General features: G+C 34.7%; 1 protein-coding gene across 3 annotated transcripts; it reads right to left on the bottom strand.

Moving 5' to 3' along the window:
* Positions 1 to 6,432: 6,432 nt before the first annotated feature.
* On the bottom strand, positions 6,433 to 19,832 carry LOC131157443 (AUGMIN subunit 8-like). Of its 3 annotated transcripts, none has more exons than XM_058111616.1 (7): positions 19,525 to 19,832; positions 15,630 to 17,101; positions 14,890 to 15,009; positions 11,038 to 11,154; positions 10,862 to 10,951; positions 7,296 to 7,403; positions 6,433 to 6,787 (listed from the first exon to the last, which is right to left on the bottom strand). In XM_058111616.1, exons 2-7 carry the CDS (start codon positions 16,962 to 16,964, stop codon positions 6,725 to 6,727), a joined length of 1,833 nt encoding a protein of 610 aa, XP_057967599.1. In that variant the 5' UTR covers positions 16,965 to 17,101; positions 19,525 to 19,832; the 3' UTR covers positions 6,433 to 6,724. The 3 variants fall into 3 exon arrangements, with proteins under 3 accessions (XP_057967599.1, XP_057967598.1, XP_057967600.1); XM_058111615.1 differs by lacking the exon at positions 19,525 to 19,832 and adding an exon at positions 17,215 to 17,781; XM_058111617.1 differs by lacking the exon at positions 19,525 to 19,832 and adding an exon at positions 17,215 to 17,781 and having other exon boundaries at positions 14,890 to 15,006.
* Positions 19,833 to 25,528: the final 5,696 nt, after the last annotated feature.

Raw genomic sequence — 25,528 nt, 5'->3', positions numbered from 1 at the left:
AGTTATTATAGTTCAGATATTACAGTATTTTCATAATAGTTTACGATGTTATGGTTATTTTGGAATCATGATGAAACAGTAAGATGTATATATAGAAAATAGTATTATACAATATCAGACCCTGATGAATCAATTCAGATATCAGCAGAGCATGATATCGTTGCTATTACATATCATAGTGCAACCACACATCTCATACAGTGTATGGAGGATTCCGTCAACTATACCTGGAGAGATTGCAGGCTCCCTAGAAGACTGGGTTGAGGTGGCCGATTTGACGAGGTAGATACTAGTACCGTGCCTTGGAGGGACTGTAGATGGTCGGGCGGAGGATTGGTAGAGTTACAATTGACTTATCCTGGTAGGCCAACCAGAGTTAAGTCCTGCCTACGGGCCGCACAACCCTATCATGAGGGGTTAAATCATGGCGTACAGTTTTCTAGGGTAAATATCACAGTCATGTATATGTATGTAGATTTACAGAATATCAGTAGATATATTATGATACTAGAAGTATGAAAAAGTAGAAAACCCAAATATTATAGTTGTATTTTAAACTATAATAGATGCAAGTTGTACTGTATATTGTTTTACTAGCTTTTACAATTTCAAATATTTATCAGTATAGTATTTATCGAACTTTGTCACCACGCACTAGTAATAGCATATTTCCTCTTACTGAGCGTTGTCTCATCCCAGTGATTTAATATTTTTTAGGTGATCCAACTAGATGAGCATATCAGGCTCACCGATAAAGAGATTATTGCATTGCCCTGGTTGTGGGGTAAGTGTTTTCAGGGAGATGTGTTTTTGTGTATGTATATTTTGGAGAATTATTAAATTCTGGTATTATAAATATGGATGTACAGTTTTATGTTTACCGTTGCGTAGGTATGCAAAATGAACAGGGTTTCGTCAGTGCTCATTTGGGGCCTGAGATGTTATAGTACCAAGGGTATCAGAGTAAATTAGGTTTCCGTATATAGTAAATTTTAATTGAAAAAAAAATGGTATAGATTTTCAAGTCTTTATAGAGGCTCTTCTGAAATCCCTGAACATTATATCTTACGCTTAAAGTTTTGTGATTTGATATGAAATGTTCTTGGCTCATGAACTCTATAACATGCCTTAATATACATTTTCTGATGCATTTATAGTCTATAGGGAGACTATACTAGGCAGATGATAAAGATAGCTTTAATTCATATCTTGTATAGTTGCTCTTTTGGAAAAGGCTTATACTACTAGACATAATGAAATAAATCTCTATCTAGTATAAGCATTTTACTTCATCTAAGTTAGGATTCAAATCGAAATGGGGAGCATCTAGAATTAAATTCCTACTCTGTTTTGCTCACCAACACTGTTTAGCTTAGATCTGTTTTGAATCAAGTGTGGCATATACTTAGATATGTTGTTCTTATTGCAAATAATAATTTGAAATATGTTGTTTTTCCCACAATTCTCTAGTTTTGCCATATGATCATTGTCTTCAATTTTCAAATATTTTTTGGATTTATATGGTTGATTATTCTAGTCATTTTTTACATTGTGCTTAAATATTTAACTAGAATAATCATTGCTTGCTTGAGCGTCAAATTAAAATTTCTTTTTCAGCAAGCACACCCCCAGTACTTCTTAATAATATCATAAGGGGATATATAGTTATATATATATATATTATTTGGCAAGAAATGATTTTACATGTGACATATCTTATTTTCTTGCTTATGTGTATAAATGTTATATCCTTAAAATAGTTTTAATGCCCAAATTCTTTTAAATAAGGGTTGTTCTCTTAAGCTAATATTTTTTTTCAAAATGCTCACATTGTTTTACTTAGCTTAACCCTTTTTGTTGATGCCAAAAGGGGGAGAAATACACTTTCAAAATTGGGTACTCTTGATACTTGAGTTTAAATGACAAACTTGAATGCATTTTGTATTTGAAATGTCTTCCTTTCTAGATATGCTTGATCTGCATTGAAAATTTGAAATTATACATATTCTTAGGGGGAGCCTTCTTTGGCTTTACCCACTTTTGCATTTGTATTTGTCATCATTAAAAAGAAGGAAGATTGTTGACTTTTTTAGTCCTATCTCATTTTGATTATGACAAATACAAAGTATCTTACCTGTGCACTAAGTTGTTTGAACAGGATCATCCTTTTGCATGCACTAAGGGTAGGAACACAAGGAAGTCATACAGTCCATAAAGTTCAAGTTTAAGATGGCTCTTGAAAAAGCAAAAGGAATGAAGACAACTTTTATTTCTTGTAATTGAATTCAATTCATTTTGGTTTGTAATTTATTATGGTCTGTAATAACTGCATAATGCATGATAGGATTATATACTCAAGGCCATAGATTGACCTTAATTAGGGATCACCTTCGGTCGACCGATGTCCGATTTTCGGGGTTAACTCTCAAGAGCATAGGTTGACTTTAGGTCCCCATAAACACTTCATAAAAGTTTCCCTTTAACTTAAAAGTTATACTATAAGTAACAGGAGTGAATTCTAATAAGAATCGAGACCTAAAATAATAATTGAAAGTCACTCAGTCGACTGAATCCAGCTGGTTATATTCAGCTCAGTCAACTGAACCATTCAGAGGTCAACGGTTTGGCCAAGGTTCAGTCGACTGAACGTATTATGAACGCATCTTCCACAGTCGACCGAACTGGCACGTGTCTGACCCCCCAACTACTTAGTTGACGGAACTCATAGGTCATTTTATATTGGGTCCGCCGAACTTAATGAGTAGCTAACCCAATCTAAAAATAGTCGACCGAAACCATGAAGAGGTTCAAAATCGCCCAAATATAGTCAACCAAACTTATATTTCAAATTTGACACATTCGATTGAACTCCCAAATATAGTTGACCGAACTCAAAATACAGTTGATCGAAACCTCTCGGGTTGGACATTTTTACCACGTGTAAAATAGGGTTATTTTTAATTAAACATCATTAAGAAATTTTCAAAATACCCTTGATGTCCCCAACGGTTATAATTCATTGAATATCTATATATGCCCATTCATTTGGAGAGATTAAGATAGGATTAGCAACATAATTAGCAAAAAACTCTCTCTGATTTTCTCTAGCCCACATTGCATATTCTTCATAATTTCAAGCCAAATTTTTTATACTCTCTCATTTTATTCTTGCTAAATCTTTTTAAACCAGAAAGTTATATTTTTATTGTGCTCCTTTCTTGCAAACTAATTGCAAGTTAAAGTGAGTTTGATTCTCACTTGTGTGAGCTTACATATATTGTTATTGAAGCTTTTTACTCTCATTGTCTTGCATTGTTTGATATTTTTCTTGGAGAGTAAAGTTAGGATTTTTCTCAATATATTTGATTGATAAATATTATTTGAAAAGAACTCTTGTTAGCTTCTGAGTCTTGGCATCTTCATTGCCAGATTCGAAAGTTTGCTCACATTTTTGATAAAATACTTTTGAGCAAGCTTGAACCCTAATCACATTTGTGCTTATACTTGAAAAATATTGTGTTGAGATTTTCTTTTTGAAATTCAAAGTTCCTTTGATAATATACTGATTTTATTTGTTTATAATTAAAGGTAATTATTCTCACATATACACACATATATACACTATTATCGAGAGTTGAAATGGTGTTATAGCAAGTCTCACTTGAGCATTAGATATTATCATCTATGAGTCATCTGTGAGTGCATATACTTTAGATCGTAATTTTGTACAAATCTGCTTGTGTTAGAAGCATTGAAATTGTACATGAAATTGTGTTGATTATCTGTTGTATTCTAGGTGTGACCTAAGGGGGTGTTAATCTAACCCGTAAGGATTGATTGTAAAGGTTGATGTCAGCCCCGATAATTTGACCTAGTGTTGTATACGATCCACCCGTTAAGTGAGCATTAGTGGTATTCTTGGGCTTGCGAGTTGAGGCGGGGACGTATGCAGTATTGGCTGAACCCCGATAACATATTGTGTGTCTATTTTAAGTTTTAGTACTTTATATTCCTTCACACGTATGTTATATTTGATATATTCTGAATTATGCGCATGATTTAATTAGCATGTTATTTTTATCTGTGCAATTGGTATATGCTTAGAAAGACTTTAGGTTGTGTATTACTGATATCTAGTTTAACTTTGGAAGAAGTTTTAAAATTCCAAGTCACCTCCCCCCCCCCCCCCCTCCTCTTGGGAATACACCAATTCCAACACTTCTTATCTTCTCCTTCTGCTTGATTGTCTACTCTGGTCTAGTGGCTAGTACTCTTAATTAGCTCCCTGCTTCTCTACTGTCCCTTTTTTTTTTTTTTCAACTCCTCTGCTCTCTGTAATTCAGCTTCTCGGTTCTCTACAATACAACTTCTGCTCCTTTGCTCTTTTGTAATGTAGAGCTTCTTCCTGCTCTTTGCATGGTCAAGTGCCAAGCTTTTCTTTGCTCTTGGGTTGTATAAATTTCTCTCCAATTTTGCAAAACCTCCCCATCTCTTTCCAATTTTCTTTCTCTCGATTTCTACAGAGTATTGCTAAGCTTTCTAATGGGTCCTTTCTCAATTTCAACAGGAATTTTTTATGCTCTCTTGTGTGTGGCTGTCTATAGTGCGAGCCTCCCTATTTATAGGGAGGCTTGAGGGTTCAATTGGTGCCAAGAGCTCTTTCCTGCCACCCCCGAACCTGCTTCCAATACTTGTCCTTTTATTCTTGCCACTCAGGTAGTGGGGGGGTGCCCCTTGGTTGCGCATTTGCATCCTATTTTATTTTGTTTTTTCTTCTTTTTGAATTTTAACTAACCCTATCTTTGTTGTTTTTTTTCTGTGCCCTGGCGAATTAGGAGGTCCAAGTGGCAACTCTGGAATGGAGGGCATGAGATCTTCTTTTGGTTTTCTTTTTTTTTTGTATTTTTGCATGGTGATGTACCCTGCATGGCTCTGTACTACAACCACTATTTGTGCCATTCCCTATATTGGTATTTTTATTTTTATTTTTTGTATTTCTGTATCTTTCATTTCCTTTTTGTAATTTCTGTATTTACTCCCATCCCTTTTCCCCTGCAACAGTAGTTTGTAACAGACTTTTTGGTATGTATTTCATTTTTGTGTTTTATTCTTGCCTCCCCATACTTTGCATTTTTGTGTGTTATTTTTTCTTACTTTGTGTGCAAGTCACTTGGCCATGTCCCTTGACCTTGATCAACAAACAAGGTCGACATTAAACAGCCTTGCCTAGAAAAACCTAACAGTAAAATTGACCTTAAGACTAAACACAGTTCTTGGTTTTTGAAACGACCTACTCAATTTTGACAAATTAGCCCCAATTTCACAAATCAAGAATTTAAAATTTGATTCATAATAAAAACAAGACTTAATTTTGAAATTCAAATCAGAGTTAGAAGAATTAAAATTAAAAGGACACGCCTAGTCTAATTGGAGATTAATTTTTGGATACTTCAAAATGAGACTCAACTTCTGAAAAATGAAAGAGAAATAATTTCGAAATTAATTAACAGCTAAGGAAACCTAGCCTAACAGGGACCAATTATTGACTCAAATTTGGGTTTTCAATACTCGAACCATACTGCCTAGCCTAAAGGAAATGGGTTTTAAAAATTACAGGGTCAATTAGAATGACTCACACTAGGATAACAAAACTAAGGTTTGAAAAGACAACACCGAGAAGACCAAATTAAAATCTAACAACTTATGATTTGAAAACCAAATAGACTCATGAAAACTGCAAAACTAGAGTTGACATCAAAAGGACTCAAATTTGGACATTGCAGGGACTTCGGGTCTTAATTTTAAAACTCAGGATCATCCACAACTCAAAGTCAAACTTTATTGACACCAAGTTTTCTCGGGAAGGTCTGGTTAAAATAGGAGTGTCGACATACCCAATTCACACGCATACCCACATATAATAAGAAATTTAAATCATTTTTTTTTTCTTTTCTTTTTTTTTACTACGTCGGGTGTCCTGGGATCACCGAGCGTCAGCCCTAGCCTAGACTATTCCCATGCCTACGCCTACCGAGCCCACATCGCCATTATACATGTTTTCAAAAAATAAATTCCTTACTATTTTTCTTTCCTTTTCTCAAACAAATCTAGGATCAAAATGAAGCATCAAAGAATAAAATAATTATAGATTAAATTTTAAATTAAGTTCCAAAAATATGCCCACACATACACAAGACTGTCCAGAGAGAGAGAGAGAGAGAGAGAGAGAGGAGTATTGTTAGTTATTTTAGCACAATTTTTCAATACCTTAAACATCCATACGGTTCTCCTTGCTCTGCCTGACGGTCTTTTAACTTTTGCACAACCACACCCGAAATGTCTACGTCAAAAGGCTCAAACGACATTTTCAAAACCTAAAATCTGTGAACTTCCCTCCTACACCCATAACTTGGACTGCATTTTTATTTCACATTGAATTTCAATCATTTGCTTCCTTTTGCATTTTCTTTTCATTTGCGTGATACCAAAAAAATTACATGTAGAGTAGTGATGGAGCCAATGGCTCCGTGCAAAAAAAAAAAAGTAAAAAATGAATAAAACAGGATGAATTCTCACCAAAGTAAACCCAAAAGGGAAAAAAAAAATACTATAAATTTACACCCAATGAGGCCTGAGCAGGCAATGCCAATTGAATCTGTCGAAAAGGTAAATTGTTAGCATCAGGAAGAGGTCATGGAGGTGTCTGAACACCAAGATTGACGATTCACCCTCCGTCCAAAGCTTGTTTCAGTTGTATAAGATGACTCCTAAGGCTGTATTCCTCTACCTGGTTCAAGGCAACAGTAATAAGGAACAACTTGCCTTCAGCCGCATAAGAAAGCCAACGCACTCAAAACAGTTATTCATTTCACCTAACTTGATTTAAATATGTTTATTACATCCTTTTCTATTTCTCATTCAGCTTGAATAATAGATCCAAGATCTCAAAATCTATTACTATTAGTTCTCCTGTATTCTATCTTCGCTTCTACTTCTATGGAAACCTCTCAGTTCAAAAGCTTTTCTCCATAATTCAACTTAAATTTTATTCCGCCTCTAGTTTCATCAATCAAGATAATTTTATCTGTAAACAACATACACCATGGAATCTTAACCTCTAGGGTTCAAAGCTTCTATGAATAAGTCCAACTTGAGTCTTTAGAGCAATCAATTTTCAAAAAACTAGTCATATTGCATTGGAAACTGATGCATCATATAGGTGATATGTGTTGGTATAAAATAATGATTTTTCAAAAATTCCAGTCAGTTTGGTGGCCATGAATATTTCTTCTCACCTGCATAGCTGCTGTTGAAGCCAACAGAGCTTCACATTCATCAAGCAAAGCTCTCCCCCGAGCAGCTAAATCAGCAAGTTCAGGAACCAGATGGTTCATCCCCTCAACCTAGAATGCATAAAGTTAGAGGCCACTGTTCAGAATCTATTACAAGTAAAAACGATTTATAGCAACACTCACAGCAACAATTATTTCTTATCAGATACATTTTAAAAAATCACAAAAAGAAGTTCAGAGGGGTCTAAAATGATAGTCATTTCTATAGGCTTTCAAGAAGGCAAAACACACCGTAGTTACCAGAAAGGATAAATAAATCCAACCATATCAACTGATGTACTGAAAAGGAAGGTAACACTGTCCATAGATCCCACCCAGTTGCCATCCTAACTAAAAGGAATGGAATTTTTCTAAGCTCAACTTTCTTGTCATAATTCATTAATAGTGACTAACATCTATTGAATCATTTGAAGAGGTCTTTATTTCCATAAGACCAACATGACTGCAATGAAGTTGGGTTGAGTTGGAATATATGGTTTTGGGGCGAATGGATTATCAATAACACATCATATGGATTGAACTTCAGTTGGTTGCATGGTGATGCAGCCAACAAGATACATAAATTTGTGGGCGAACTCAGTAAAGGTATTATAAATGCATTGAACTTTGGTCAGTTGAATGATCATGCAGTCTACAAGGATGCGCCAATTCAAAGCTCATCAATTCAATGCAGGTAAAAAACCAAGAAAATTCAATTTTTGTTGAGGTTTGGTGAAGGTTTCAGCACTATTCCTAAATGTAAAGCAATATTTCTGCACTTCAACTAAAGTGTAAGCACTTAATGGTGTTAGTTGCCTGAAAAAGCTATTTAAAACCACCCTCAAATTATTGTCTTTACAATTAAACCTACAGTTTGATTTATAGCTAAACCTCCTTTTCATAGAAAAAATAAACTTTATTGAGAGGGTAAAAATAGAATGTACAAGGAGTATAAGGTTTCCTCTTTAAAAAAAGAAAAAAAAAACTAAAACTAAAACTAAAAACTTAAAATGGACACAAAAGAAGACAAGTTAACAAAGCTATTTAAAACCACCCTCAAATTATTGTCTTTACAATTAAACCTACAGTTTGATTTATAGCTAAACCTTCTTTTCATAGAAAAAAAAAACTTTATTGAGAGAGGGTAAAAATAGAATGTACAAGGAGTATAAGGTTTCCTCTTTAAAAAAAAAAAAAAAAAAACTAAAAATGGACGCAAAAGAAGACAAGTTAACAAAGCCATCCAACTCACAGAAAACAAAAAAAAAAAAAAAAAAAAGGCTAAAGCTTCCAGAAGAGAGCATCCATAAAGATGTGAAAAAAGAATTCCTGTTTCAAGTTTTGAATCTAATGTATGGGCAAAGAGCAGTCATGGAAAATGTGAGGATTCATCTCCAACCAAACCCAGCAGGGGACAGAAAAACAGACAAACATAAACTTCTTCCATTATTATGTCTCCCAAAACCCCAAAAGTAATCAATAAAGGCACTAAAGAAATTGGGCACACCACACTCACAAAACAAACCAAATGTTTAATCCATAAGCTCCAAACCATAGAGCAAACAAGTGAGCAGAAGACTCATCACTAACATAACACATCACACATGCATCTGGACTCAGGAGATAAAGCATTGTAAGGTCTTCTAATCTGCACCAAAATGTTGCAGTTAATTCTATTAAGAGTGGCCATCTGCACAAAAGCCCTATCCTTAGCGGATACCCCTTAGCTTTCCATAAGCAAATGGCAAAAGGAAAGGAATTAGAGGAGCAGATCAAATTAGAATAGAGACATCCAAAGTCCAAATTCTTATAGGTGTGGTGAGAATAGAAGAGTAGACTACTTTTGTGAAGTGAAGGGATCACTTGAGATATAACAAGACTAAAAAGCTGTGAACAACTGAAAAGACGACACAAATTTTCATTTAGAATGGAGTTAGATACAAACCACGTCATGCATGTCAAGATATGAACAATCCCCACTTGACCAATCATAAATGATCGTTAAACATCTATAACAAATACCTTTTGAATTGCTTTACAATTTCCATAACATTCAACCGAGTTTGCTCCTAGGTTGGCCAACTTTAAGATCAATGAAATTCAAGCCTCATATATGCCTAAACCACCATTTGGTCATGAACATCAGCTTCCATTAGAAAAACCAATTTTTGAAATGGCTAAAGTTTAACTTGGACCGTAAGTATAAGAGTCTAACAATACATTCTTAAAAGATGTGTAAATGTGCCATACTGATACTGCCATAGTTGAAACAGAAAACAACATAGACACTCATATCAGTTAGTTTTAAAGACTTTCTCCCCTTCCATTGTTTCTTCTGCCAGACAAATGAATCTGCTTTGGTTTTATAGTTCTTCAGAAAAATTTCGGTCCTTCATTATTTTTTATTATTTTTTGTTTTTTGCCATATCCCAATTATATCAGGAAGAAGTAATTTCTAGGGCTACTCCAATCCTTAGTGTCCAATAAATGGTAACTTAAAAGTAAAAAAGGGTGGAGAGCTTGGTGAGATATTGTAGCTCCCAGACACAATAAGTGGCAACCGTATGTCTTGCATTTTCTTTTGCTACATAAAGCCATATTTTGCAGTGTTTGTATTACAAGATTACGAAAAAATAAGAAGTCAACTGAGTGAACTATAAAATAGGCACCACAAAAGAAAGTGTTCAATAGATTTTTTAATCCTTACTGTACTAATTGTACAATGAATTTATATTATAATAATTGAACCACAAAAAAAAAATAAAAAATAAAAAAATTGTTCTTTGGGGAACATGTTTACTGAAACAGATCTCTGATTGAACATAAGATGCAGTAAAGCCTCCTCTACCCAATTGAAGGCATGAGAGAAATTTAGTTATTTATTTATTTTTTAAAAAGAGGCATGAGAGACGGGCTTTGGTTGTAGTAAGGCTACACAAAATGATGCTGAAGAATAACCTTAAGTTCCATATTTTTTTTCTTTGTTTATTTTTCCGTCAACAGAATTTTGGCATCAAGGCTCATATTCTTTGAGGTTTATTTTTCAAAGAAACCACTCATCTGGAATGCAGTTTATTATTATAGCATAAACAAATCAATTACAATAATTTCTTTCTTCAAGCATGCATATGACCCAAATCAAGTCATTATTGTGGCAATCTCTCTACACAATCCTTGATAAGGGATTGCGCCTCATGTAATTAAAATTTCCCTCAAGCCTTCATTGCCTCAAAAAACCCCAAACAAGAGGGGGGAAAATGAGGATAAATAGATTAAAGAAACAAAAGGACTTACAATAAAATTCATAACATTTCAAACTGTTTGGAACTTGTGGCACCAAAGTGACTAACAAATACTCCACCAGGCTAAAATCCTATATAATTAATTTTTATCCTTTTAGTCACATAACCTGAATAATCTTAATTGATTATCAAAAAATGGCTGAGATAGCTAATGACTTGTTACATGGTAGAACAGAAGAAATTTAAAGTTCATAGCAATTATTAAAATACTAAAAGAATGAGTCTCACCCTTGAAAGTAGAGAACATATTGAGGATCCCATTGCCTGCATCACATCAACAGCTGAGCACACAGCAACCTTCACAGTTTCAATATCTGCCTGCAAAAGTACAGATATAAAGATTCAATGTAACTTCTCTTTTTATTGTTAAAAAAAAAAAAAATGACCCTTATCAGTTCACATACTCTTGCCCCAGCTGTAACTGGAAGACGAAGAGTGCTTGCTTGCAGATCTTCAATAGCCCCAGATACAGCATTATAATGATCTCTTTCATGTAAAGCCCAATCATCAAGGTAGGCCATCTGAATTTATCATTTTTTCATAAGCATTTAGAACATGAAATCACTTTAAATGACACTAAAAAATTGGTTTCCAAAATAATTAAACACAAGGAAAAAATCTGTGAAAATAGAACACTCAAGAACTGCTCATATCATGGGAGCAAGTGTAAAGTCAACTTCAAACAAGAACGTGAATTTTTTTTTTTTTTTTATGAACAGAAATTTATTAGAAGAGATATAATATACATCAAAGAATGTGGAATTTTTATAAGGTATCAATGTCGAAGAAGGAAGTGCGTAATCATGCAAACAACGTCGGTGGACAGAATTTCAAATGCTTGGCAACCATATCATTTCTGTTACCACATTGAACAGAATTAAGAACTAATTCTTAATAACTCTGCAAACTTTTTTGATCCCAATGTTCATTTTCCTCCGTTTGACAAATGGAACGAAATCAGATAACATTATGTTTTGCTATGAGGCCAGCTTGAAACACTTTTCACATTAACCAAGGTGATATCGCACCATCCAATTCGTATAAAAAATGGCATCCTAAGTGACCTGTACACAAATTAGCTGATAGCCAAAGGCCAATATAATAGTGCATATTGCAATTTTCCTTTTCCTTTTTTCTTTTTTGTTGCGGCCAAATTTATATGACAGTGTACAATGCAACTTTGTATTTAAGCTCCATTTTGACACGCTATTTTAACATAACAGATGCAAGGAGCTGAAGGACCGAATTTCAGCACTATTTTAACACACAAATCACCCCTAAAATTAAAAAAATTATAGTTGCATGCACAGTAAAATGTCTTACCACAAGGGCTTGCCCTTGCATGCTAGGGCCAATTTACCTTAGGGGGTAATCTTTGTTGGATTTTGTGGGTATCTTGGCCTGTGGCCTTTCCTGTATATCTCGTAAAAACAACATGCATGTAAGGGCATGCCCTCTTATTACATTCATAGTTTCAAACTATCACTCTCGCCACAAGAGGCAAGCTTAGTACGAAACTAAGGATATTAGTTCAATTTATTCTGATATATTAGCAGCAAAACAAAAAAAAAGTTATAAAACATGTCAGTTACTAGTTCTGGCAATGTAAGGTTTCCATTTATAGGGTTACATATAAATGACAATTGGGTAATAAAATCCAATTTCTACTTACAAAGTTTTGTCCAAGAAAAAAGGGAAAATAAATCATCATTATTTAGCTATGAAAAATGAGAATTGGGTATTAAAATTAAATGAAACTTCTTCCACTCTTGAGTTTTCACAATATATCTTGAAGCAATAGATTGCTGGGCAACCAATTATTATTTCATCATTATTTTTATTCATTGCAATCGAGTTAATTTGGCACTGAAATCAACTCTAGTTCTTTCTTTCCTTATCATCCTTGTCCTTTAACATCATTCTTTTGGGCTCATGCCATTGAATAGGATATAAATCTCCCCAACTCTTCCAATCCTATCCTTCCATCTTTTACATGCTACTGGCTGTATCTGTTTTGCAAGGGCTTCGCCATAAGAAAACTTAGAACCCTGACCTTTTGTACTCAATTCAAATGCTAAGTGTAGCTCAAATTAGCTATCATTTAAATAACTTTATGCCCTAGTTTAGAAGTTGGGACACATTGCTTATGTCCTACATCATCATACGTAAACAACATTCTCTGCTCAGAAAAGAACCTTCGCCCTGTGTTTAAGCATGGAATTCAGACCTTGGATTTGGAATTGTGAGAGTTTGGACAAAAAATGGCATAAAATTGTATTGAGTTTCTTCTAAATCCATACAAATCCAAATCCAAGCCTAATTGGACTTTACGAAAAAAAAAAAATTATACATCTGAAATGACGCATGATGGTAAATTTGCAAGTATAATGGCTCATTCCTAGAAAAAATAATTGGGATTTTTTGGTAACTCAAATCAATATCACAGATGTTCATATTTTAATGAAGACACAACAATTCCGTCATAAAAACGAGCAACTGTGTCTACAAATCGTGGTAAAAATATGTAATCATAGCTCTGTGGCGTACATCTCACCAAATATAGAATATTCCAGCCATGATCCTTGAATTACCACATTACCATATCTATGAGGCAAATCCGTATCTCTTTTCATATACTAGTGCCAACAGTTAATCAAAGGCAGTCATGCCAAAGTAATTCAGATTAACTACCAACCAAACTGCAAATTTCCAAAGGGGGTGGAACAAAGGAAAAAATTACTAGTTTATTTGGATTTGTTTTCATCTGTCAAATGGTTCATTTGGATCAGAGTGTTGCTGATGAATATAAATAGGATTTTTCCTTCAATCAGCAGCCTTTGTGAAAATTAACATTTATGAACATTTAAAAGTTCATCAATTATCTTCTCACTCAATTTAGAATCTGCAAAGGTGGTCTACAGTAATAAGAGAAAGCCACTTACAATTGTCTCTCTACAAAATGAATACTAAGGATAATTCATCAACCCGCCAGCAGTTCCACTAAACTAAGGTCCATATGGCCCTTGGAGCCTAAGCACGATGCACAAGGCAGAGAAACCAGAGTCATGAACATCAACACACATTGATTAAAATTGTACATGATGAACGCCTCATATAATGGATTATCAACTTTTTAACACACTAGCTCTGATGCTTGGAGTCAATAATACAAAAAGACACAATCTTATAAGAACAAAGGAAAGAAAAGTTCAAGAGAAGTCTGAGCAGATCCTGAAAGAAGAAAAGGGCGGGAGAAGTAAAGCACTTAGACCAGAGAGAGAGAGAGAGAGAGAAGAAAAGTGCGGCATTGGAAAGAAAACAGAGTGCAGCATGGTAATGAAAGAAATAAGAAAAGAAGTAAAGCAGAAAGCAGAAAGCAGATCGTGATGCAGGGAGAAAAACAGAGTTTAAATTGTTTTGAGAGAATACGAAGAAGAAAAATGAAAGGAAAAGTTCACAACCCTGATTGGAAGTCAGCAGCCAAAAAGAAATCAACAAATATTTATGAAGAGCACTGTGCACCTCACTTTGTGCCTGTGCCTCAATTTAAGACGTACACCTTGCTGCACCCTTAAAGGTTGCATTGCCTCAAGCAACCGGTGCTAGACTTTGTGCCTTGTACAGTTGTGCCTGGGGCATGCTTTTAACAACTATGGATCTTGCAGATACGGCCTAAGCCCAATCACCAATTACCAATCTTTTTCTCCCTTGATTTTTTTATAAGAAAATGTTCAATTCACAAGACTATAGCTTATGGGTGCCTGAGGCATGCTTTTAACAACTATGGATCTTGCAGATACGGCCTAAGCCCAATCACCAATTACCAATATTTTTCTCCCTTGATTTTTTTATAAGAAAATGTTCAATTCACAAGAGTTTAGCTTATGGCAGGGTCTCAGGAAGGTGGATGCCTGGACAGTAGGCAGCCATATGCCCATTTTGGAGAGGTTGATTCTTGAATTCACCACACCCCCCCACCCCCCCCAAAAGTAAGATTCTAAAACGTCCCATATGGATATAGATGCTAATTCACCTGGTCATGAACTAACGACATGCATACATCCATGCAAGTGACAAACTTAATGTGTGCTTATTATTTCCTCAATGGCTTCTATGTCTGTATTCCTAAGCCCAATATTTTTAGAGAACATGAAGGGAAACAAAAGTAAGATCTTAATATAGAAGCTACCAAATGAGTTAATGGAACCAACTGCATAAGAGTTATTAAAAAATTTATGGTGAAGGCGGGGGATTACTTGTTCAGTCAGAACTGAAGTAAGCTTCAGCATTAGCCTCAAATGTTGAAGGCTGATCCTTTTGTTTGTTACTGAATCCCACAGCGCTAGAAGAGTGCTCCACACATTGTATAGAGTCTTCTGCATCATTAGATCAAGCATTGGAATAATTTAGAGAAACTGAAAGAGAAAAGTGCAATACTAGCAAATCTGTAACTCAATCAATCTTTAATAACGAAAAACAAAGTAAGCATGAACCACAATTGCCATTAAAAACAAGCATACTCGTCAACTTCTGAAGATAAGAATTAGGCAAGACATAGTTTAGAAAGTGACAAAAAAGCAATTACGTCCGCGCAGAAATTGTAACAGCTCACTGAACACCCACACTTTCAGCAGTAATTACTATAGTTCATTGTTTTACTAATTCTGACAACTACTAAAGTTTGTCAATGACTAGAAATATTAAACCCTAAAAACCAGATCTAGCTTTGAATGTATAGCAAGGGTGTCACAATCTGAAAAATAATAATGGAAAGACTGCAGAGTGTCAGCAATTAGCTCATCCAACAAAGGTCATAAATATAACATTGCCATATTTAGGAACAAATTGATGCCCAAAAATTTATGAGATCAAAGACGGATCTCGAATGCACAAAAAGTTAAATGTAGGTAATTGCCACATGCCACGCAAGGATGTCCTTCAATCTTTAAGAGGGATAAATAAGCTTGCTATTTCTATAAAAATAAGAAAACCAAACCTCAGCAATAATTTTCTGTACATAGATCACAGCATCTGCTTGGGCATTAGCATATCGCCATTGCAAAAATCTATTGTACAGCAACCTCAGTTGATGGGCATCTTCTATGTGATTTGCACCCTTCTTTCCTTTTCTAATATCTGCAATGAAACTTAGAACGGAAGTTGTACTGGCAGATTGACGAGAAGGGCTGGATGGCCTTATCCGAGACGGACTAACCCCTCTCGAATGTGCAGGAGTAGATGGCCTCGTCCGCGATGGGCTAACCATGCCCCGAGAAAGAGAGGCTGATGACCTGCTTGGTGAAGAAGGGCGCGATCTGGATCCCGAATCTGAAGTAGGCAAAATCAGAGATCTTCCTGCAGGAGTTGTCAATGTCATTCTATCAAATGAACTTGGAGTGGCCAGCTTGTTCAGTCTGGATGCCCGGAGCAGCTTATCATCATCAACTGAACGCGAATCAAACTCCGCCCTCCCAATATCATTATATGATACTAGCCTCACAGCGTCACTGACAGACTTTTGCAATGGCCTACTCATAGCATCGGACATGGGCATTCTCCTCAGCAAGGAAACCCCAGTTCCCGCAGACGGCAATGCTGGAGTTTTAGTGGTTTTATCAGAGAGATCCACACTCCTAGTTAAGACATTGGGTGACACCTTCCCACCTACTCTGCTAGGCCATCGATGCTGATCTACCAATCTGGAATGCAAACCATCAACGGGTTTAGAATTCTCCGACTGATCAGAAACAGAAGCATTCTTCCCTTTAACGGGACTCCTTTTCCTCTCCGGCGTAGGCTTCCGCGCAACACCAGGCGTTTCAGCCGGCTTATGTGCAACATTGGAAGATGGTTTCAGGGTTCTATCAGAAAGGGCATTAGGTGCCGGCTTCTCTCTCTTACTAATTGGTATGGAAATTGTATCCGACTGGAAAGAGACACTGAGACTGCGCATAGTTGAAGGCCATAAACCCTCCGGCAGCCGGCCGCCGGCGGATAACCTTCTGGCAGACAAATGCGCATCAATGGACGAATCGTGGACGGGAGTGGACGGGCTCCTCGGCGAAGGCGGCGTGGAGGGGCGCTTCCGTTCGACAGATTGGGCTCTCTTTGGCGCTGATGCGACTGTTCTTGTGATGGTGGGAGAAGGGCAGCGCCTTGGACCAGACGGCGCAGAGGGAGTAGGAGACTTGTACCTGGAACTGACTTCCCTGGTTCGCGGTCTGCGAGTGAGACCATTGTTCTTGTCAGAGGGAACCAAAGGTGGTCTTGTGGTCTCCTCTGCCGTTTGTTTCTGCGCTGCTGCTCGCTCTACTTCTTCACATACATCCATTCACACAGTCCAAATTAGCCCACATTGATGGAATTCTCTCCCTGCAACTGAGCAAATTTGAGGGGCTCTCATGAATCCCACAATCAATTATATGGCACCAATTGGCGAAAAAGAAGATCCCTTTCTCTGCCACAAATCTGCCACAAACGCACAAACCAAAAGTTACATATATTACAGGGAGGAAAAAGCAAAGAATAACCCAGTAAAAAAGAAACGAGAACAAAAAGGAGAATGAAGTAGAGAAGAATACATCTCCTTCTTCACAGACTCCCAGATCTGAATGGCAAACAATTTGAGGATTATAACACAAAAATCCAAATGGGTATTTTGATTTCATCAAGAAAAACCCAAATCCAGGGAGATCAGGCCATGGGAGGGAGGGTAGAGAGTGGGGAGGCATCTGGGGGTTGGGGTGGTGTGGGTTACAGAGAAGTGCGGAGAGTTCTAAAACGTGCATTAACGGTCATCGCTAGAGGTTGGTTACCAACAAATTACAGGGTTAAGGGTTTGAGAAATACAAATTACATACAAATTGCAGGGTAGGGGTAGGGGACCGTTGGATAGCGAGAACTCAGCTCCTCAAAAAGAGGGAGGACTAGAGTAGGGATAGGCCTAGGGGGAGTGCGCAGGATATTCAAGGGAGGGTGCGCAGGATAAAATGGGATCTTTTGTTTCGGTCACACCCCCTTTTGTCCCTCTCACGAGAGTGCCATGGTCTGCTGGGCTGTCTCTCTGGTTATGCCCCTTGCCCCTGCCCCTCCCTCCCAACTCCTTTTCTTTTCTGGAATGAGTATTGAATGAAGGGAAAGACCCACACAAGCCCCTGGTAATCTTGGGTTCACCTGTAAATGTGCCAGGGATGAAACAAAAAGTTTTTTTTTTTTTTTTTTCAATTCTAGTATAATTTTTTATTGATGTTTTCTGCGCACTTCCATGCATGAAATTAAATAATTTCTTTTCTTAATAAAAGAATGTTTTCCTATGATGCACACTGTGCTAAAATTATTAAAATATCTTTAATTATTGTAAAATAATTATTTATGAAAAATATTTAGAAATAGAATTATTCAAAAAGCATGTGGGATTAGAATTATTAATTAATATCTAGCAATATAAGTGAAATAGGATGGCTATAAAATGAAATAATTTTTAAATAAATATATAAAATGAACTCAAGTGATATATTTAGTTACCTCGTAAGGTTATATTTAGTTTGCATAGGTTTTTTCATATCCAATAAAATCATATTGGATTTGGAGAATGAATACTTTTATAAATAAAATCACTTTACTATAAAAAAAAATTTAATATCTCACAAAAGAAAATGTGCTAGATATGCGAGTTTTGCGTATCGATCTGTCTTTTTTATAAGGGAAATCATTTTATCAATAGAATGAATATAATTATTAAAATATCCTCTATTAATGTTAAAGAGCATTCATGCCTAAGTTATTTAAGTAGTTTAATTTATTCTCAAATAAATTTTTTTACATTTACTTAAGTTTGATAAAATAATATCACTTGTGCTTCCAATAAGTCACAAATTAGAACAAATTTATATTTGTAAATTAAAAATGATCTTATGTAAATGTAAGTTCTCTAATTAGAATTTTTTGAAAAAAAAAATTAATTTTGAAAATAGAATAACACACACAAAACATGCGAAGATCTAGTATTGTTTGTAAACTTCAATTATAAGTTTTAGAAATAATATTATATTTCTCTAGAGTTTTACCTATATGCACTTTATTCCATGAAATTTAAATTGTGATAACTTGATCTTAAATTTTTAAATTTTTAGTTTATTAAAATAAAAATTTTAAGAATTAAAATAATTTTATTTTTAGAATTTTATGTTTAGACTTGGGTTGATCAAAAAATTTTGAAAATTTAATTTAGAAAATAAAGTATCAAAAAAAGTTTTAGAATTTTGTGAAAATTTTATGAATAATTATAAATTGTGCTTTCTTTTTTTGCTTGACTATTATTTTAATTCATTTTTCTGTGGTTTCAAATGATACTGCAATATTATTCATTATTCATTTGGTTATGGGAAGAGGAATGGAGGCTCACGTGCAAGGAAGATCATTGTCCATACCCATAAATTTACAACAATCTTTTTAAAATTGATATAGATAGGGAAAAAAACATAAAAAATTAAATTAAGAGTCCAAACATCTTTAATGCAAATAATTAATTAATGAAAAATAATTTTCTTGTTTGGAAATTGAGGAACGGAAAATGTTAAAATACAAAGTTAAAATGATTTTTCATGAAGAATCCATTTCAGTGTGTCTGTATTTGTCAGGCTTCTGTCCCAATTTCAGAATAAAACTGGTATCCCGAGCAATTTAGATTCCAGAGTTTCAGAAATCGCCAGTGGCATGGTTCGATGAATTTCACAGAAATAAAGAAAGCGGAACCACAAATTCAACAATTCCTTGTTTGCTGGATCGGAAAAAAGATCCGTTCATCCGTTATAAAGCACACTCGAAAGAAAAAAAATTATAAAACATAATTTTAAAATAAAAAACTGAAAGTTCCGATCAAGAGATCTCACCTTTACGAATCAAACGCAGTACGAAAGTTGAAACCTCTACGACCACAGAAAGAAGTTTCAGAGTCAGACGTCAAGCACCGAGATCATATAAACAATCAATCCCCCCCACCCCCGGCGCAGACCTTCAGCTAATCTTTACTTGCCCAAAAAATTGACGAGTGTGTACATATACACACACAATCGAGACAGAAGCGCTGTCAGGAACAGAGAAAGATATCGTCAATTCGCCGTCGACATCGAAATCTCCGGCGGTGGAGCGCAATCGAAGAATTTGAAGCCAGTGAGAGAGAGAGAGAGAGAGAGAGAGAGAGAGAGAGAGAGAGAGGTTGTTTTCGCGCCACCTACTTATACTTAATGGGGATTTACTTAGAGCTTAAAACTGAGATTATTTAGGTTGGAGAAGGATGTTGGGTTCATTGATCAATGTGACATTTTTTTTTTTTTTTTTTTTTTTTTGTGATAAGGTTGTACAATTACATGTAAGTAGCAATTATTCATGAGATCTTCTAAATCCTTAATTCATCATCACTTTGCTTTAAAATCAAAGAATAAAATCTAAATTGTTTTTCCAACATTAATATTTTGAGAAATATGTATGATTAATTATAAGTAAGTGCTTTGGTAAAGCTCGTTGTGTCCGTCCATTGGATAATTAGTCTAAACAAATAATTTATTTAGTTAACATTGGCAGGCGTTTTAGGTATAGAATTTTTGCATAATATTAGAAAAATACCTTCCTTCGCAAAGAAGAAAGTTTAAGACGATTTGCAACATTAAATTATTGATTATTAGGTGATCTACTTGGTCAAACCTATTTTACATGGTAAAGTCTACTATTAAGAATTTTCTCTATTTGACTCGAGCGACTTCTTGTTTTGATAACTTCAAATTTGCTATTTTTATTATTACTTCAATGACTTTTTAAAGTAGATGCTTAGAATGGATGCTTGTCTAAATTCAAGTGTTTTTTTTAATGCTACACTTCTAGCTATATTGTTTTGCTCAACTATTTTGCCTCACTTGAAATCCATAAAAAGTTTGGCAATTCCATTCTTGCACTAAAATATTAAACTTATTAATACAATTTGCAAAGTTAATAAATGGTTCTAGTAAAATAAGTGACTTTTTGGCAAAAATATGACCTTTTGAATGTTTGATATCTAAATATTCTATACATGGACTTGCAATAATTAACTTTATTTGTTACTCATATCCTACTTTGCCTATTAATTTGAGGAGGTATTCTTTTGACAAATCTTTTTGATTTATATGTACATTTAATTTGAAGCAATAAACATAGGCACTATGTGGCTATTTTACATATGAAATCTCTACAATGGAAGTTTTTGACCATAGGTACTGTGCATCCTAAGAACAATAGAAGGTGGGTTACCCTGATCAGCGAGACCTGTGAGTCAACGGGGACCGTGGATGGTAAGAGTTCTCTGTGAGCTAGTAGGGACCGTGGATGGTAATGGAGATATGTCCTAGGGGTCGAGTTGGCCGAACGTCCAACTGATGCACGGAAGCAGTGTCCGCAATCCGGATTTTACCCTGATCAGCGAGATTTGGGGGCGAAAGACACTAATCCGTAGGTTTGGTGCCGTACCAGGGGGTTCGAAGGGCTCGTTGGTGGCTATAGTTCCTATGTAATCAAAAATAAATAAAAGGTGGGTTACAATTCGTTAAATTTGTCAACAATAAAGGACTTGAATCTCCCTAGAATATGAGAGATTATTACACCTAAACCTAATTTTTTTTGTGTTTGCTTCATAAATAATTATAATTTGCATTTCATAAGCTAGCTATTTTCATTAAACAATTTTAAGGAGATTCAATGAAAATTACATGTGAGAATTTGAATGAAAATATCATGTCTCACAAGTTCAGTCTCTTAAAAAGAACTCACTTCAAGACATTAAAAAAAAAAAATGTACTACTTTATCTAGCTTGGCTCATATATTTCTAACAAACATAATAATAATAATAATAATAATAATAATAATAATAATAATAAGGCCAAAGTGATTTCTCAAGGGTTCATGGGGCCATTTTAGCCGTCTGGTAGTGGGCTATTGCCTTTTGACTGGTTCTGGTCCTAGTTTGATTTCTAGGGCTTCTCTATTTCTGGGAGTCTGTGGATGGTCTTCAGAATTTTAAGCTTCTTTGGGGCCCTTTTCAGCCATTTTAAGGATCATCTATTTTTATATTATTTTTAGTTTTCCTTGAATTTTAATTGATTTTTTATATTGCTAAAAATTTTTATCTTATTTTTTAATATTTTATTTTATTTTTTCTATATTTTATATTTATAAATTTTGAGATTTTTTTTTGTTTTTATGTTTTTTATTTTTACTTTATATTTACACATTTTGTTTTTATATTTTGAATTTTTTTTCTAATTTTGGTTATATTTTTATTTTTTCATTTTCTTTAATTTTCATTTTTTTTTTGTTTTTTTCTCTTTTTTTATACTTTAATATTTTTTTGTTTTTATGTTTTTTATTTTTACTTTATATTTACACATTTTTTTATATTTTGAATTTTTTTTTTCTAATTTTGGTTATATTTTTATTTTATTTTTTCATTTTCCCTTAGGAGAATCTCGAAAAACATGTCTAACTGCTCTACCTTGAACTGGAAACACTTGGTTGGGTATGTCTCCCTTTGATCACTTTGAGACATGAAGTAAGTCCAAGTAATGCTTGAACTTCTCATAAGTAACTGATTTCGTTAGAATATTCGCTGCATTTTCAGACGTGTGAACTTTCTCCATCACAAGCTCACCCGAAGCAATCAATTCCCGAACCCTATGGAACCTCACATCAATGTGTATGGTTCTAGCATGGTATATCTGATTCTTCGCCAAGTAAATGACACTCTAACTATCACAATGCAGCACCACTTCATCTTACTGTAACTGCAACTCTCTAACTAAATCGGTAAACCATAAGGCTTCCTTTGCAATTTTGGCAACTGTCATATATTCCGCCTCAGTCGTAGATAACGCTACCAGAGACTGTACCATGGATCTCCAACACACCGGTCCTCCTACAAAGGTAAACACATATCCCGTTGTAGACCTTTTGTCATCCATATCTCCAACATAATTAGCATCAACAAACCTCATAACTGAAGGACAACTCTGTTGCTAGCCGAACATGATGTCATATCCCAATGTACCCCATAAGTATCCAAGTATCCATTTGACGGTTTCTCAATGCTGCCTTCCTGAATTAGAAAGAAACTTACTTACCACACTCACTGCATGAGCCAAATCTGGCCTCGTACATACCATGGCATACATCAAACTCCCTACAGCATAGGGGACCTTTGACATGCCCCAGATTTTCTCATCCGTACTTGGGTAATCTACAATAGACAACTTGAAATGATTCGTTATAGGTGTACACACTGGTCTTGTGCACATGCTAAATCTCTCCAACACCTTCTGTACATAACCGCCCTGAGATAACCATGACTTCCTTGCTGTTCTGTCACGACGAATCTCCATCCCAAGTATTTTCTTAGCCGAGCGAAGATCCTTCATGTCAAATTCCTTATACAATAGGTCCTTTATCTGATCCACCTCAGTTAAATCTTTTGCCGCTATCAATATGTCATCAACGTACAATAACAAGAAAATAAGAGAACCATCCTCAAGCTTCTTCATATCTACGCAGTAGTCATACTCACACCTCTTGTAGCCAGTCTTGATCATGTAAAAATCAAACCGTTTATACCATTACCTTGGATATTGTTTGAACCTATAAAGAGATTTCTTCAACCTGCAAACAAAATTTTCTTTTCCCGATTCAATGAATCCCTCTAGCTGTACCATGTAAATTTGTTCCTCCAAGTCACCATGAAAAAACATCGTCTTCACATCCATTTATTTCAAATGAAGATCATAATGGGCTACCAATCCCAATACAATTCTAATAGAAGTATGTTGGACCACTGGAGAAAATATCTCATCATAAATACAAGAATAGCGTTGTTGGCCACAAATCAAGAAAGCTTGGATTGTATAAGGCTTAACTTAGAAAGTATTGACATTTTAAAAGTCATATAAATTTTAGTATTCATATGCAAAAGAATTATCTGAAATCAAAATCAAAAAAAATATGAAGCAAATTGAGTTTATTGCATAAGAATTTCAAATAAGGAATATGGATAAGTGTTTGAAGAAAGCATAAGCATGAGCATGCAAATCTGATGGAAATGCAAGATGCATATATATTTTGTGAAACCAAACACTAAGTTGGGTTAAAATATTATTTTGTTGTGCTTAGTTCTTTTATTTGTTTTTTTTTATGACCATCTTAGTGATGGATGATCATGTTTTGATTGAAATATATGTTGGATTACGGACTTTGTTATTACAATCTAAACGCAGATTTATTTATTTTTTTGCATATTATTTCTTTCAGTTTAATTTTTATTGATATAGAAAGCGGAGAAAATTTAGCAAATCTGAATATTAGCAAACTGAGTATGAGCATGACATGATAAAATTAAAAACATAGCTTCACATGATATTTACACTCATACTTCATGGATACGTAGTTTACTTCATGAATGAAATTCTAAATCCATTGAATATGAAATACATTTCATTCAGGGGGAGTTAGACTTATGATTGAAAATTCTGATATACAATCCTTTGTATTTTCTCATGCTACTTTGGAACTTGTTTATCTTTTTATGCATGATGAATGCAAATTTTGCTTATAGTTGCTCTTTGCCTTAGCATTTATATTTTTTTTTGATATCTTATTCTTTTTTATTGATGTCAAAAGGAGGAAAATTTTTTGTCAAAAATTGAGCATGGCACTGCATACCTAAGCATTTATATTGGCATGATGTATATGAGCATGATATTGGAAATTGATCTTGATATTGCAAATAGTGTTAAGATGATGCTTATTGAAAGAGGGAGCCTTTTTAAGACTTACTCAATATTTTGCTCCTATTAGTCATCATAAAAAAAAGGGAGATTGTTGGTCTCACAATGTTTAGAATTTTATTTTGATGATAACAAACTAAAGGAACTTAACATGTCTTGCTAAGATACGTTTCAGGGCTCAAAAGCTTTCATAAAGAGATCAAGCTCAAAATTTCGTATAAAATATCAACCTCAAGTGTTTGTAAAGAAGCTCACATGAAGGTTATGCTTAAAGACTTGGCCCATGATGAAGCAAAATATAATTGAAGAAAGAAAAGCTCTAGAGAGGTACAAAGAATGGGAGCCAATACATGAAGACTTAGAACTTAGAAAATTATAGTTTTAAGAAGTCTCATGTAAGTACTTGAAATGATTTCAATATGGATGCATATAGCTCTTAGGTTAATTACTTGGACCTAGATACCTTTTAAAATACTTGAAAAATATTTTCATAAAGTCAAAAGTTATTTCAAAAAGGTTAAAATTATTTTTAGAATGAAAAGCACCAAACCAAGATTTTCCAAATTCTGTTCTTTTTTCTATATCCGCATCGATGTGCAATTTTCTCTATCAACGGATTTTTATCTTCAAAAATGATCAACATGAAAGTTGTATGATTTTTTCTTAAGGTTCTGTTGATACCAATAACATCTAATTTAGAGTTATATAGAAAAATTTATAACCAAAATACTGAAGGGTGGTCAAAGTTGTCAGGCGACTGAACAACAAATAGAACCTGTCCAGGCGACTAACCCATCAAAACCCAATCAACTGACGTTGTACTAACTTCAAAATATGATAAAATTTAAAGTCTAGTTGACTGACCCCCTAAGTCCAGTCGACTGGCCCTTTGAAATTCAGATTTTTAAAAGCAATGAGAAGTTTCCAAAATTGAGTTTTTGAATTCTAAACGTTATGAAAACTTGGGAAACATTCCAAGTCACTTGGAGAACACGAAATACACCTTCTAAACTCTATAAATACCTTCCAAGACAAAGGATTTCAGACACCAAGAATTAAAATAAGCAATCAAGTCTTATTGCTTACAATCTTCAA

Source organism: Malania oleifera, chromosome 6 (genome assembly GCF_029873635.1).
Source record: "Malania oleifera isolate guangnan ecotype guangnan chromosome 6, ASM2987363v1, whole genome shotgun sequence".
NCBI lineage: Eukaryota > Viridiplantae > Streptophyta > Magnoliopsida > Santalales > Ximeniaceae > Malania > Malania oleifera.
The sequence above is the reverse complement of the archived record's forward strand: the minus strand, read 5'-3'. Positions and strand labels throughout refer to the sequence as shown.